Raw genomic sequence first — 13,697 nt, 5'->3', positions numbered from 1 at the left:
CTAACAACGGGCAAGCGCTGGTTTTATAATAGAGAAATAATTGACATGATGATTGACATGTTAAAGGTGTCCCTTCGGGCTGGTGTCCCGACCCCTCCATCCGAGTACAAGGCTTCGGGGACCCCTCCCCGACTGACTCTGTGTTTCCCACAAACCCCTCTTGAGTAACCGGGTCTCCGAGGACCCTGCGGGCCACCCCCAGGCGTCTGCACCCCTGTGGCCGGGAAGGACCCTGCACGTGCAGGCGGAGTCACAAGCAAGCTGCCCCCCTTCCAGTCCCTGCTGCCTCGTGGGGACCCCCCACGTTGCCTGGTTCTGCAGAACCTCCACCCTCAGGGAGGTGGGGGGCTCTCTGGGACACCTCCCCCAGCCAGCACAGGGCTGGGCGGGGCCACCTGGGAGACGTTGCCTGGCAACCAGCGGGGGCCCCTCCCAGGGCGGCTGTGGGCAGCCACGTTGCCTGGCAACCAGGTGGCCGCGTCCCTCGAGCCGAGTCCGCACAGCTGCGCCCAGCCCTGCCAACTTCTCCCGGGGACCCCTGGGGCTCCGTCCTTATTCCTTAGACTAGAACAGCTGGTGCTTCTGGTCACAATGAGCATCGTTCTCTCCAGGTGAGTGGCCCTGATGGCCGTGGCCGGGGAGGGAGGGGGCGGCGGGGGGGTGGGGCCTGATGCACCGAGGCTGGGGGGCGGGTAGTGGTAAAGGGGGGCTCTCCCTCCCACACGACCCCGCCTCAAGGTCAAGGGAAGACAGGGCTCGAGACCAGGGAAGCTTCCAGAATCTGACCTCCGCGGCTCCAGCATTCTTGCCCACAGCTCCCAGAGCGGCCATCCCCTCTTTCCCTCATTCATTTCCATGTGGAAAATCTCCCTTCGGCCTCAAAGCCCCCCAGACAACACCTGCTGTGGGACCACCCCTGACCGCACTGCCTCCGGCCGGGTTCCAGTGATGCTCTCTTACAGCTCGTGCGCCCCTTACCCACTTGTTCTGTGCCTGGTTCCTCTGAGGGTCCTGAACTTTAAAAATGCAGCCCCATTAATAACAGGGGAAAATGTGTGCTCTGAGCAGAGATCTGGGAGCTCTCTGTGCTTTCTACTTAGTTTTTCCGTAAACCTGAAACGGGCCTCCTAAAAAAGTTTTTTTTTAATGTCTATTTATTCTTGAGAGAGAGAGACAGAGCACGAGCAGGGGAGGAGCAGAGAGAGAGGGAGACACAGAATCCAAAGCAGCTCCAGGCTCTGAGCTGTCAGCACAGAGCCCGACATGGGGCTCGAACCCACAAACTGTGAGATCATGACCTGAGCCGAAGTTGGATGCTTAACCCACTGAGCCAGCCAGGTGCCCCTAAAGTTTATTCATCTTTAAAAAATACCTTCGGGGCTCTGAGAGATGAGAGAATTTGCACACCTGGGGGAAAAGGTGGAATCGGGATTCGGAGGGAAGAGGCCACGGGAGAGTAACTGGGCCAGGAATATAAAAGCCCCACTAAGGGTCCTGGGGAGGGTCAGGCTGGATTTGGAGCCAAAGCGGCCTTTGCACTCCTGCCGGCCATTTGACCAGCCTTGCCACCTGCTGCCTTGGAACCAGGAGGGAGGGGCCAGGTGCCCGGCTGGGTGGAGGGCGAGGCGCGGGCGACAACCGGGGCCCAGAACAGCCCTTCAGGGCCCCGCCTCCCCAGGGACAGCCCTCAGAGGGTGATGGAGAACACGGTGACCAACGCCGAGAAGTACTTTGGCCAGTTCTGCTCGACGCTGGCAGCCTATACCCGCAAGACGGCCCGGCTGCGGGACAAGGCTGACCAGCTGGTCAAGGAGCTCGCTGACTTCGCCAACACGGAGCACCCGGAGATGCGGGCCACCGTGAGGGACTTCGCCGAGGACCTGGCCAAGGTGCAAGATTACCGGCAGGCCCAGGTAGGCAGGGGGGACCTGGGGAGGGGGGACCTGGGCCCCTTGCTGGGGTCAGGTCTGAGGGCTGGAGCCGCACTGCGGGGCCACAGCTACCGGACACACCTCTTCCACGGGCGTCCCTAGAGGGTGGACACTCATACCAGCCTCTCCCCAGGCTCACACCTCCCTTCATGGGGCTGAGAGCCTGGAGGCTGCGTGGGGTTGGATAATGGGCAGACGCGGCAGGGAGACCCAGGGGGCCGGGCCTGGAGGCTGCCCAGGGCCCAGGACTTAGAGAAATCCTGACGGGTGGCTGTGAAGAGGCGGCCCCGAGTTAGGGAGAGAACTGCAGATAAAAGCCACCTGCCAGCCCAGCAAAGTCCTCCCTGTGATCATAGGAAAGGTTTTCTTTTTGTTTTATCTAAAAAAAAATTTTTTTAATGTTTATTTTTGAGAGAGAGATAGAGACAGCACAAGTGGGGGAGGGGCAGAGAGAGAGGGAGACACAGAACCCGAAGCAGCTCCAGCCTCTGAGCTGTCAGCACAGAGTCCGACGCGGGCTCGAACTCACAAACCGAGAGGTCATGACCTGAGCTGAAGTTGGACGCTCAACCAACGGAGCCCCCAGGCGCTGTGACCAGATGCAGGAAACGAGACTTAACACTGCAGGCAGCCGGTAAGCGGCTGCAGACAGAAAGCTCACTCCCTGTGCAGCCAGACAGAACACCCCCCACACCTTCTCGGGACAGGTAACGTGTCTCAGGGGAGGGGACCGGACTGCACCGTCTGTCCCCCCCCCCCGGACTCCCTAATGCCCTGTCGCGAGCGGGAGGCCCCCCGAGTCAGCGAATCGCCTCTCCCAAGGAAACGCAGACCTCCTGTGACAAGCAGGTGTCACCGCTTGGTGCCATCTTCCTTGATGCTTCCGTTTCAGAGAGAGGACTGCCATTCCCGGCTTATAAACCGTCAGGAGGAATCTTACGTGGCTTCTAAAAAAGGTTCACACACATCCTAAAGGGACAGAGCAAGGATTTATAATTGCAGGTTTTCTAAGAAGAAGATGTTATAAAGGAAGCGAAGGGGAAAGTCCCTTTGCCTTTGGACTCCTGGGAAAATTATTATTTTTTTAGATTTGTGTTTCTCCTACAGGAAAGGATAAATAAGGAAGGGGCTTGGTGGGGGTTCCAAGATGGGACTCCGAGCTGGCAGGCCAAGTTTTCTGGGCACCCTCCCCCCTCCACTGGTGGTCAAGGCATCTGTCTTCCCTGGGAATTTGCTAGAAATTCAGATTCTTGGGCCTCACTGAGCCGTTGCTGAATCAGCACCCCTGGGGGGAGGGCCTGGCAACCAGGGTCCTAAGGAGCCTGGGGGAAGGGGTGTATTAGGCACTGACTGGGGCGAGGCTTCCCTCTTGAAGAGTGACTCATACCCTCAGGGGCCACGGAGCACACTGGGCCCCGGGTCAGGCCTGAATCCCCCGCTATCCCGTGTTCCAAGTGGGTCTGTTTAGCCCCCACGTTGAGAGCGTGAGGCAGCCTGGAGAACCGAAACAGCAGTGGGTCCCAATGAACTGTCACGAGCCCCTCGGTGGGCACAGTCTTTATACCCATTTTACAGGGGAGCAAACAAGGCCCGTGCGATGAAACGTGCTGCCGCGGCCTTTGGGAGGTTCCGGCCGCTCTGACCCTGCGTGTCTGCACTCCCCCAGGTCGAGAGGCTGGAGACCAAGGTCATCAGCCCCCTGAAACTCTACGGGGCCCACATCAAGCAGACGCGGGTAAGCGGGGGGCCCTGCCGACCGGGTCTGGGCCCCCGGACATCCAGGAAGCAGCCCTCCTCTCTCTTGTAGGCCGAGATCAAGAAGTTCAAGCGAGTCCAGAAGAACGAGATCAAGCAACTGGAAAAGCTGGAGAAACTGAGGCAGAAGTCCCCCTCGGACAGGCAGATGATCGTATCCTTCCCCGGGCGCTGGGGCTGAGGCTGCTGGGCTTCCTCCGGGCGGGGCCGCGGCCTAACCTGGCTCCTTAACAGCACCTGTCTCAGTCCCAGGTGAGGCCGACCTCCCCAAACAGCGAGGTGAACTTTTCCCTGCGTGGGGCTCGCGACACCAGTCGGAGGTGCCGGGCCAGCAGCGGGCTGGGGGTCAGGAGACGGGGACAAGCCAGCGAGTCCCCCCCCCCCCCCCCCCCCCCCCCCCCCCATCACCTTATCGGGGCTGCTGGGTCGATGCTCACTGCAGGCGGGCACTTCTAGCCCCACCCCCCCTTGTCTAGATGAGGTAACCGTGACCAAAAGAGGTGACCTGCCCTGGGTCCCAGCAGGGAGGTAAGGGGCCAACCGGGACCTCCGCCCCGAGGGCGCCTGACTCTAAAATCCAGGTTCCTCGCGTGCCTGGCGGGGACGCGGGTTGTGTGAATTAATCACCTAAGCACCGTTCCACGCGCAAGAATGAATTATCATTGAAAGCGGAGCGAGCACCTGGTCTAGAAATAGCTCGGCCGGTGCCCGCTGTTTAATTCTTGCAACAACCCTGCAAAGCGGGTGTTGTTACCGTCCCCTGCTGACAGGCAAAGAAAGTGAGGCTCAGAGAGGTTTAGCGACTTGCCTGGGGTCACACAGCTAGAAAGCAGGCCTGTCCAAGCAGCGCCCGCCCCTTTCACCACGGTCTTTTCTGCGATGACCACCTTGGCCGGCGCTGTCCACGGGGCCAGAGAGCTGACCCAGAGGAAGAGCCGAAAATGATCTAGAATGGTGTCTAAAGGCCACAACCCCCCCCCCCCGACACTGCCCACCCCCGGAGCCAGGCAGAGACCAGCGTGCAGAGGGCCTCGGCAGATGCCAGCCGCACCACCCTCCAGCTGGAGGAGGTGATGGACACCTTCCAGCAGCAGAAGCTGAAGGACCTTCAGGTAGTGGCGCTCGGCCCTGTGTGAGAAGTCCTCTGGGCTCGAGGAGTGTTTTTGAACACGCACGTGTGTCTGTGTGTGCGGGAGAGTGTGTGAGTGCGGAGGCGTGTAGGAGGTGTTGGTGAGCACGGTGAACACCTGTGGCCCCGGCTCCCAGGACAACGAATCCTGGCCCGATCCTGGCCGCGCAGCACTCACAGCCCCGCCTCTGAGCACCCAGGCCCAGCCCCCCCAGGGGAGTCGGGCAGACTTTGTCCCCCCAACCCCCTCCTTTCCACGAAGGACCCACAGCATCTGGCCTCACTCCCTCCTTTCCTGCCCTTCGCTGAGCGAGCCATGGTCAGGCGCAGGGGGCTGGGCACTGGAACCTTCTCCTCCTCTCCCCCGACCTTGCACTGCAACCCAGACTCCTGGGTCCAGAGCCCCAGCTGGTCACAGAGGTCCCTGCCCCCACTCTCGATGCCCCATCCAGTCCCTTTTCCAAGTTGCAGCCTCAGGGACCTCACAAGAGGCAGCTGCAATTTGTCACCCCGGGTTCAACGCCCTCCCACAGCTTCCCTTATTCTAAAGATAAAGGCGGAAATCCTCCCCTAAGCCTCCGGAAGCCTCAGCCCAGCCTTATCTTGGACGCATCACTCAGCTCAAGTGCACCAAACCCCGAAGCACCCCAGTGCCTTTGCACAGGCTGTGGCCCCTCTGCCAGAAGGCTTTGCCTTTGCTCTGCATCAAGTTAACACCTCCTCATCTCCAGGGAAACTCCCCTGGACCCCCAGCCCAGTCCAGCCCTGACATTAACTCATCGTTCTGCTCCCTCTGGGGCCAGTTATCCCGGGGGGGGGGGGGGGCAGGTTAATTGTACTTTCAATCCGCTCATTAATCCAACAAATGGTAAATACACACCTACTGTGTGCTGGATGCCGTGCCCAGTGCTGGGACGCCATAGCCAGAAAAGGAAGGCCCCTGTCCTCATGGAGCCGACACCCTGAGGAAGCCCCATGACGCAGGCCATTCATTAGGGAGTGAAGAGTGTGGGGTGCAATGTGCTATTCCATGCGGCCCCCGCGACGCGGGGCGCCACAGGGCACGCACACAGGGGGCGTGGCAGGGCGCCTGGCTGCCATGTCCCCTGCCGGGTCCCAGGTCCAGGGCCTGGCACTCCGCACTCGGTATATGTGTGCGAAATAAACAGACGAGCGAGGAACGCACAGCCCCGCTCGGCGCCTGGGTGCAGGCAGGACTCGAACTCACAGCAGACCCACATCGGGCATCTGCTGTGTGTGAGGCCGGTGGGTTTATACCCGCGAGGGTTCAGCACGACACTCTTGGGCTCCACAGTTAGGGCCAACAAACGCACGCGGTTTAAAATGGGGGCCCTTTAAACTTCGGGGATGAAGTGTGCGAGGCGCGGGTCCAGGCGGCCCCCAGCAGGCCCTCCCCTTCTGAAAGAGGAAAACGCAAACCACGTCAGAGCCGGAAGGAGCGACAGCCGCCGCATCAGGTTCAGGTCACATTCCTAACACCGTGATCACAGTGACAACGGTGCCCTGGCTCCTGTCACAGCTGTGAGTGACGCCTTCGTACACGGGTTGACGCGGCCAAGCGAGCAGCAACCCTCCTGCGGGGCCGCCGCAAACCCAGCTCTCCCGTGGGCCCGCCCTGGCGGGTGGCACAATCTGCATTCTGACAAACTCCACGCCGCTGACTGGGGGACACGGACAGAGTCTCACGGGGCTCGGTGAAGGGGGCCACGCGTGTCCCTGCGGTGCAGGTAAGGTCGCTGCGGGGCAGAGAGGCCACAGGCCCGTGCGTGGCAGAAGACGACCACCTCCTTGGCCACCAGGCCAGCCTCCCAAGGGCAGAAGGGAGGGGCGGGACGCAGGTGTGCCCGTCACTGCCTGGGCCCGGGCCCCTCTCCCCTCTCCCCTCCTGTGCTGGCTGGGGACTTCCTCTGAGCTGCCCCCTCACCAGGCGCTGCGCTGTTGACATGGTGTTTGCACACCGCAGGCTCCTCCTGCGGCACCAAGCCTGAGTCCTGCTGGGGCCCAAAGCAGAGTGGGAGCCTCTGCTAAGGCCCGGCACATAGTAGGAACTTACGTGAGGCCCGGCACACATTTGGAGTTTATGTGAGGCCTGGCAAAGCCTGGCACACAGTAGGACCTTGTGTGAGGTCTGTTGCACAGTAGGAGCTTATGTGATGCCTGGCACATAGTAGGAGCTTATGTGAGGCCTGGCATACAGTAGGACCTTGTGTGAGGTCTGGCAAGGCCTGGCACACAGTAGGACCTTATGTGAAGCCCGGCTCACAGTAGGACCTTGTGTGAGGCCCGGCACGCGGTAGGAGCTTGTGTGAAGCCTGGCTCATAGTAGAAGCTGTGTGAAGCCCGGCACACAGTAGGAGCTTGTGTGAGGCCCGGCACACGGTAGGAGCTTGAGTGAGGCCCGGCACACGGTAGGAGCTTGTGTCAGGCCCAGAGCAGGGTAGGAGCCCCCACGGGGGCTGGCGCACAGTGGGAACTCTGTTGGAGCTTGCTGAGCTGAGCCGGACCAGCTGATATAAAGAAGCCAGTGTCTCCATCACACAATGACGTTTTGACGAGCCGGCTTATCCGGTTGCGAGTTCTCTCCCGGAAGACCCCTCACGCCCCGTGGTGACAGGGGTCCGTTGACCTGCAAACACCTGTCCTTGGAGAGAAGCAGAGAGCTTGCGGTTGAGCCCAGGGGACAGGGCCGAGCAGAGCGTGGCCTTTAGAGAGTCACCGAGAAGCGGGCCCTCAGCATTTCTGGAACAATTCCTGTGCAAGCAGCTTTTGCATGGGAACGTGTGGCCTGTTCCAACAGAAATGAAAGTGACGCTGTGGCCTCGGACCGTCCCCTGAGGACAGCGAACAGTCCCCACCCCCTTTCTCCAAGGCCCAGACGGCCCCAGGGCTTCCCTTCTGAGAGCGCCGTGTGTGTGATTCCTGCTTTTCTCCCCACAGAGAATTTTCTCAGACTTTGTCACTATTGAGATGGTCTTCCACGCCAAGGCGGTGGAGGTATATTCCAGTGCCTTCCAGACCCTGGAGAGCTACGACCTGGAGACAGACCTCGAGGTACAAATCTCCAACACCTGCTGTCTATCTGATTCTGTGGGGCTGAATTTGATTTCCGTTGTCTTGATTCAGAAGCAGTGTTTATGGCAACATTTTACAGCTGTTGTCATTCTGAAGACTCACTCTGATGAATCCCGTTAAATATCTGCCCCTGGGGCTCCTGGGGGGCTCAGGCATTTATTAGGCGTCTGGCCTCAGCTCAGGTCATGATCTCAAGGTTCGTGAGATTGCGCCCCGCATCAAACTCTGCTCTGACAGAGCGGGGCCTGTTTGGGATTCTCTCTCTCTCCCCCTTTCCCCTACTCATATTCTCTCAAAATAATTAAAAATTAAAAAAACAAAAAAAACAGACACACAAATCAATAATGACAAAGAGCATCCGGGCTGACGCCTGCTCTAGTTTGGGTGTAGACAAAGTGCTTCTTATCCCCATCTGATCTGATGAAAATCAAGCACGAGCGGACTTATCTAGAACACACCGAAGGGCTGGAAAACCGCGATCACCAGCCGTGATGATCTTCTGCGGTTCTGGGGTTCCTGGGCTCAGCTGGGTGGTTGTGTGTGGGTCTTTCCGTGGCTTTCAGTCGGCTGGTAGCTGGAGCTGGAGCTGGAATCATCTCAAAGGCTTCCGCACCGTATCTGGTAGGTGACGGCTGTTATCCGGGCACAGGACAGGCCTCTCGGTTTGCAGAGTTCAGTGCAAAATGAAAATGTGGGCCCTTCGTTCAACAATTAAGCATTTCAAGGGGCGCCCGGGTGGCTCAGTCGGTTAACCGTCTGACTTAGCCTATGAGGTCATGATCTCACACTGCGTAGGTTCGAGCCCCGCGTCGGGCTCTGTGCGAACAGCTTGGAGCCTGACGCCTGTGTCTCCCTCTCTCTCTGCCCCTCCCCTCCGGCTAGCACTCTGTCTCTGTCTCTCAAAAATAAATAAAAATGCTAAGAATTAAAAAAAAAAAAAAAATTTCGAGACAGTGACACCAGAGCGTCAGAACGAACACAGGGTTCTTCCGTGCTCGGGGCCCTGGGCTGCAGCACGAGCCACAAGCCACAGAGCCCGACTTGCCTGGGCCTCAGTGGGGCCTGCAGCCCAGACGCCGACATGTCACTTTTCATGGGTCGCTCCTGCCCCAGTCCGTTTCTTAGGTGTGAGTGGGTCGCTAAGGACATATTCAAGGGGAGGAGAAGCGCATCCCGGGTCCCAATGGGTGACGGTCGAGGAATTTGAGGGCAGGCTTGCAAACCACCATAGGAGGTTAGTGCAGACTGAATTGGCTCCGGTGCCTTCACTCGGCTCTGTCATGTTCTTCTAGGAGCAAGAGCAATCTCTGATTTTCCTGTGTGACTACAGCTGTGTTGCCTAGCCTCTCCGGGCCTCAGTGTCCCCATCTATAAAATGGGACGGTAACACCCACTTACTGGGCTACTGCAGATTACACAGGGAGCTCGCAGACAGGACCCGGCACGGGTGGGGGTGGTGCCGGCCATGCGCCACCTTCTTCCCACCCCCACCCCTCCTGCTCTCTCCTCCACAGGATTTCAGAGCCAAGATGCACGGGGTTTACGGACATCACGACGCTCGGCCACTCAGGGACACCGTCTCCTCCCCAGCTCTCCCGTGGTCTTTTCCTGGCCAGGTGAGCCTGGTGGGGGCGGGGGGAGACCACTAATCCCGTGACAAAGGGGAGGCCATCTGAGAATGGGCTGCTTGGCGAGCAGGCAGACCCGCCCCAGGGTCTGGCCTGGACCTGCCTGCACGTCAGCCAGCACGCGTCCTGAGTGCCCCCTAGAGGCGTCCTGAAGTATGTCGGCCCGGGAGGTGAGGGCTCTGCACAGGCCATGCCTGTGTCCCATCCCTGGGATGCCCACGGGCTTCAGAAGCCCGAATTTCTCAGGTTTTAGGAAAGTCGTGCGGTACCTAGACTCCGTGTCACCCTAATGAGCGCCGCAGAGTGCACTTCCGGTTCCGCAGGAAAACCTCTCTGCGCTCACCCAAGTTAGATAAACAAGGACTCTGAGAGGGTTAGTCACCCAGGGAGTAGGGGACAGGCGGGGGGGAGGGGGGGGCTCCCACAGTCGAAGGTTGAGGGGCAGGGAGTGTCCCGTGTTGTTCTGAATAATTCCAACAGCAGCGAAGCAAGTAAGTACGGCCCCCAGCTACACCACCTGGGTCCAAACCCACTGCTCCCAAGCTGTGTGCCCTCAGGAAAGGGCCTTAACCTTTCTGTGCTTTCGATGCCTCACCGGCAAAGCGGGGCTAATAACAGTACCCCCTGTAGGGTCGTGCACTTATTTAGGGCCCCATACTTGTCACTGGCCTCGTTATCATTGATTGTTACTATTCAGGGCGTTCAGAGCACCCCACGGGGCCAGACAGAAGAGGAGGGGAGCGCAGACGAGTCCGCGGAGGAAGACGCCGTGGAGGACCTGCGGGCCCAGCGGCAGGCACGCCATCAATAGGCCCAGACTCCCCAGTCGGAGGAGCGGGGCCTGACCCCAGATGCTCCGGGCTAGCCTGGGCTGGGGGCTCTGCGGGGGGTTCTGGGTCCCCTCGGAGCCTCAGCTCCCTCATCTGTACAATAGGGGTGATCTCGCTGACCTCACGGGGCGCCCTGGGGATCACTGTGCCCAGCGCAGTGCCTGGTACGGAATAGATGCTCAATAAATGTGGGGTGCGCCTTAACCTGGATCGTGGTGTGTCTCCTTTCCCACCTTATGACCCGGGGACTCGGGTGTTTAAACCCTTGTGAATGCCCAGAGCAGGGCGGGTGGCCTCCAGGGCTGCTGTAACAGAGCGCCACCGACCGGGGGCTCAGACAACAGGAATCTACAGGAAATTACTCTCTCGAGGTCTGAGAGCAAGATGTGGGCACAGTGGGCTCCAGGCCTCTCCCCCAGCTGCCGGTGGCCGTTGGCCATCTTTGGGGTCCCTTGGCTTGTAGACACGGCACTCTGACCTGTCTTCCTCCTCGTGTGGCCTCCTCCCTGCGCGTGTGCGTATGTGTCCAAACTCCCTCTTTTTATAAGGACACCAGCCTTACCGGCGCAGGGATCCACGAGGTGTGGGACCTCATCCCAACTAGTTATAGCTACAAAGACTCTGTTTCCAAATAAGGCCCCGTTCAGAGGCACTGGGAGTGAGCATTTCAGCATATGGGTTTGGGGGGGACCTGTGTCACCCCTAGCACGTAGGCACGCTGTGCGGGGGTAACTTTGGGACCGGGACGCATCACAGAAGACTAGGCAGGTGGAGGGTGGCAAAGGTGAGGCAGCGAGCAGGCACCATGACTTTCTCACCAACAAAGTGGGAACAGAAGACGTCCGTGGGATCGTCGTGGGATCAACGTCCTCACCACAGTGATTTTTATCACCCCAAATCCAGCTCCATGGCACCTCCTCAGGGAAGCCCACCCGGATTCTACCAGGGAGAACACTCGTTCCAAAAATAACTAAGACATTCTAGGGGCGCCTGGGTGGCTTGGTCAGTTGAGCACCTGACTCTTGGTTTCGGTGCAGGTCATGATGTCATGGCTTTGTGGGTTCGAGCCCCATGTGTGGCTCTGAACTCGCAGCATGGAGTCTGCTTGGGATATTCTCTCCCCCCTCCCCCCCCACTTGCACTCTCTGTCTCTCTCAAAAGTAAACTAAAAAAATGTTTTAATAAATAAAACATTCTATACTTTCTATAAAACGATTTATAAACACATCATAGATTGTATGCTATCGTACACGCAGTCATGTTTCATAGCATTCATCTCACACTTTTACATGTACATGTGTGTGCACATGTGTGCCCCCCCCCACACACAATGTCCATCTTCTTTAACCGTGTCTGTGTCCTGACCCCACTGACATCTTCTGAAGAAAAGTGGCCCTGCTCAGTCACCTGGCGGTCCTGGAGGCTGGTGGCCCAGCACACAGGGCCTGCTGGCCCCGTCCCGCTCTGGCCCCGGAGCGCCCAAAGGATCAGCGGTTCCCGATTCTGGGGCTGGGCTAAAGCCAGAGCCTCCCTTGCCACCATCTCCAAAAAAGAAGGTCTGAATTGGGGCTCCTGGGTGGCTTAGTCGGTTAAGCATCCGACTTTCGCTTAGGTCATGATCTCGTGGTTCGTGGGTTCGAGCCCCGCGTCGGGCTCTGTGCTGACTGCCAGCTCGGAGCCTGGAGCCTGTTTCAGTCTGTGACTCCCTCTCTCTCTGACCCTCCCCTGCTGACGCTGTCTCCTTCTATCTCTCTCTCTCTCTCCTGGAAATGAAATAAAAAAAAAAAGGTCTGAATTTTCCAGCCACTTCAGAAGAGCTTCTCTCTTTCTGGGCCCCAGAGGCAGAGGGGGGCGCTCAGCGTCACTGATCTCCAGGGTCCCCTTCTCTGTGTATGTTTGTTCTCTGCTCCTCCCTGAAGGCGAACTCACCACTGCTTGGCCGGAGCAACTGGCGCAGGTGTGTGCAGGGGGAGGGCATGCCCGCTCCGCTTCCGCGGAAGGACTGACCTGGGGAGTGGGCGCCTCGTCCAAGCGCGGGCAGAGAGGAGCGGGGCTTCGGGGGAGCCGAGCCGGACGCCCCCTGCAGACAGAGCTCACAGGGTTCAAGGGCAAGCCCCTACTCAAGGCGGACAAGGCCACGGCACGGGGTGCCCAGGGGCCTGAGGAGTCCACCCATCCTGCAGCATGCGCACGACCCGAAGCCAGCCAGGCTCACAGCGGACCCCAGCCAACTCCAAGGCAGCTTCCAGAAGCCGAACGCGCGACCCAGATGCGCGGGGAGCCCCAGGAGGCCCCCCAGCCAAGGCGGAGGGGGAAGCGCAACAAGCCGGAGGCGCGGGCTCCCGGCCCCAAACCACACGCCGATCTGCAGCCCCTGCCGCGGACGGCGCCGCCCCGCGCGAGGAGGCCCCCGGGACCCGCCACGGCCGCCGCGCCCCCGGGGGCCTCTCAGCAGAGCCACGTCCCCCCCCACCTGCCACCAACTACTGGGCCGTAGGCTTCCGTGTCCAGCCCCTCTCCCCCCTCCCCCCTCCCCTCCCCCTCCTCTCCCGTGGCCTCACCTCCTCTCCGTCCCGGGTCCCTATTTTCTCCTCCCCCGCCCCCACCTCTTCACCACCGCCCCCTCCCACGGCCTCACGTCTCCCTCCCCGCACCCCCCACCCCCTGCATGCTCGCCCCCCCCACTCCCCCCGGCACGCTCACCTCCTCCTCCGGAGACCCAGCTCCCGGCAGCATCCCTGTGACACGAAGCCATGGCGCCCCGGGCACCTCCACAGCGGGGCCTGAGGGCGCGGGGCTCCCGTCACCGCCCTCGCGGCCCAAACGCGCCCCCGCAGCGCGAGGACGCCCAGCTCCGGGGCGCAGGCACGCGGCGACGGGGCGGGGCCGGGAACACGCATGCGCAGGGCGGGGCGGCTGCCCCCTGTCGGCCCTCGGGGGCGGTGCAGGACGTCCCGCCACAGTTCGAAGGCGGCCAGGGCGCCTGGGGGTCCCTTCCAGGTTGAAGTTCACCCCGCACGGAGCCACATACCCCACGTCTCCGCCAAAGATAGTTCAGGAACAACGGATCGGGAACTGTATGGAATGAAATGAATGCAGCCACAAACACTACTACGTACACCAACATTCACTCAAAACTGTCCACGGATCAATTTCAAATGCACATCTGTAAAAATTCTAGAATACATATAGAAGGGAATCTACATGACTTTGGGTTTGGTGATGGGCTTCACCCAAAATACCAAAAGCCTACCAACCCCCACACAGAAATCAAGACCAGCCACAGACTCGGAGAGAGTATTTGCTAACAGGTAAAGGTCCGAAGGGCAAA

The 13,697-nt window shown here is 59.9% G+C and overlaps 1 protein-coding gene across 1 annotated transcript; it reads left to right on the top strand.

Annotated features, from left to right (window-relative positions):
* The first annotated feature begins 591 nt into the window (after window positions 1–591).
* Window positions 592–10,399, top strand: CIBAR2 (CBY1 interacting BAR domain containing 2). The gene is made up of 9 exons (XM_039227623.1): window positions 592–611; window positions 1,679–1,913; window positions 3,598–3,666; window positions 3,739–3,840; window positions 4,185–4,186; window positions 4,690–4,798; window positions 7,774–7,887; window positions 9,423–9,524; window positions 10,234–10,399. Exons 1-9 carry the CDS (start codon window positions 592–594, stop codon window positions 10,345–10,347), a joined length of 867 nt encoding a protein of 288 aa, XP_039083554.1. The 3' UTR covers window positions 10,348–10,399.
* The last annotated feature ends 3,298 nt before the right edge of the window (window positions 10,400–13,697 follow it).

This window comes from Hyaena hyaena, unplaced genomic scaffold, assembly GCF_003009895.1.
Source record: "Hyaena hyaena isolate Hyena2069 unplaced genomic scaffold, ASM300989v1 scaffold_1, whole genome shotgun sequence".
NCBI classification, from domain to species: Eukaryota; Metazoa; Chordata; class Mammalia; order Carnivora; family Hyaenidae; genus Hyaena; species Hyaena hyaena.
Note: the sequence above shows the minus strand (reverse complement) of the source record. Positions and strands in the feature narration are given on the sequence as shown.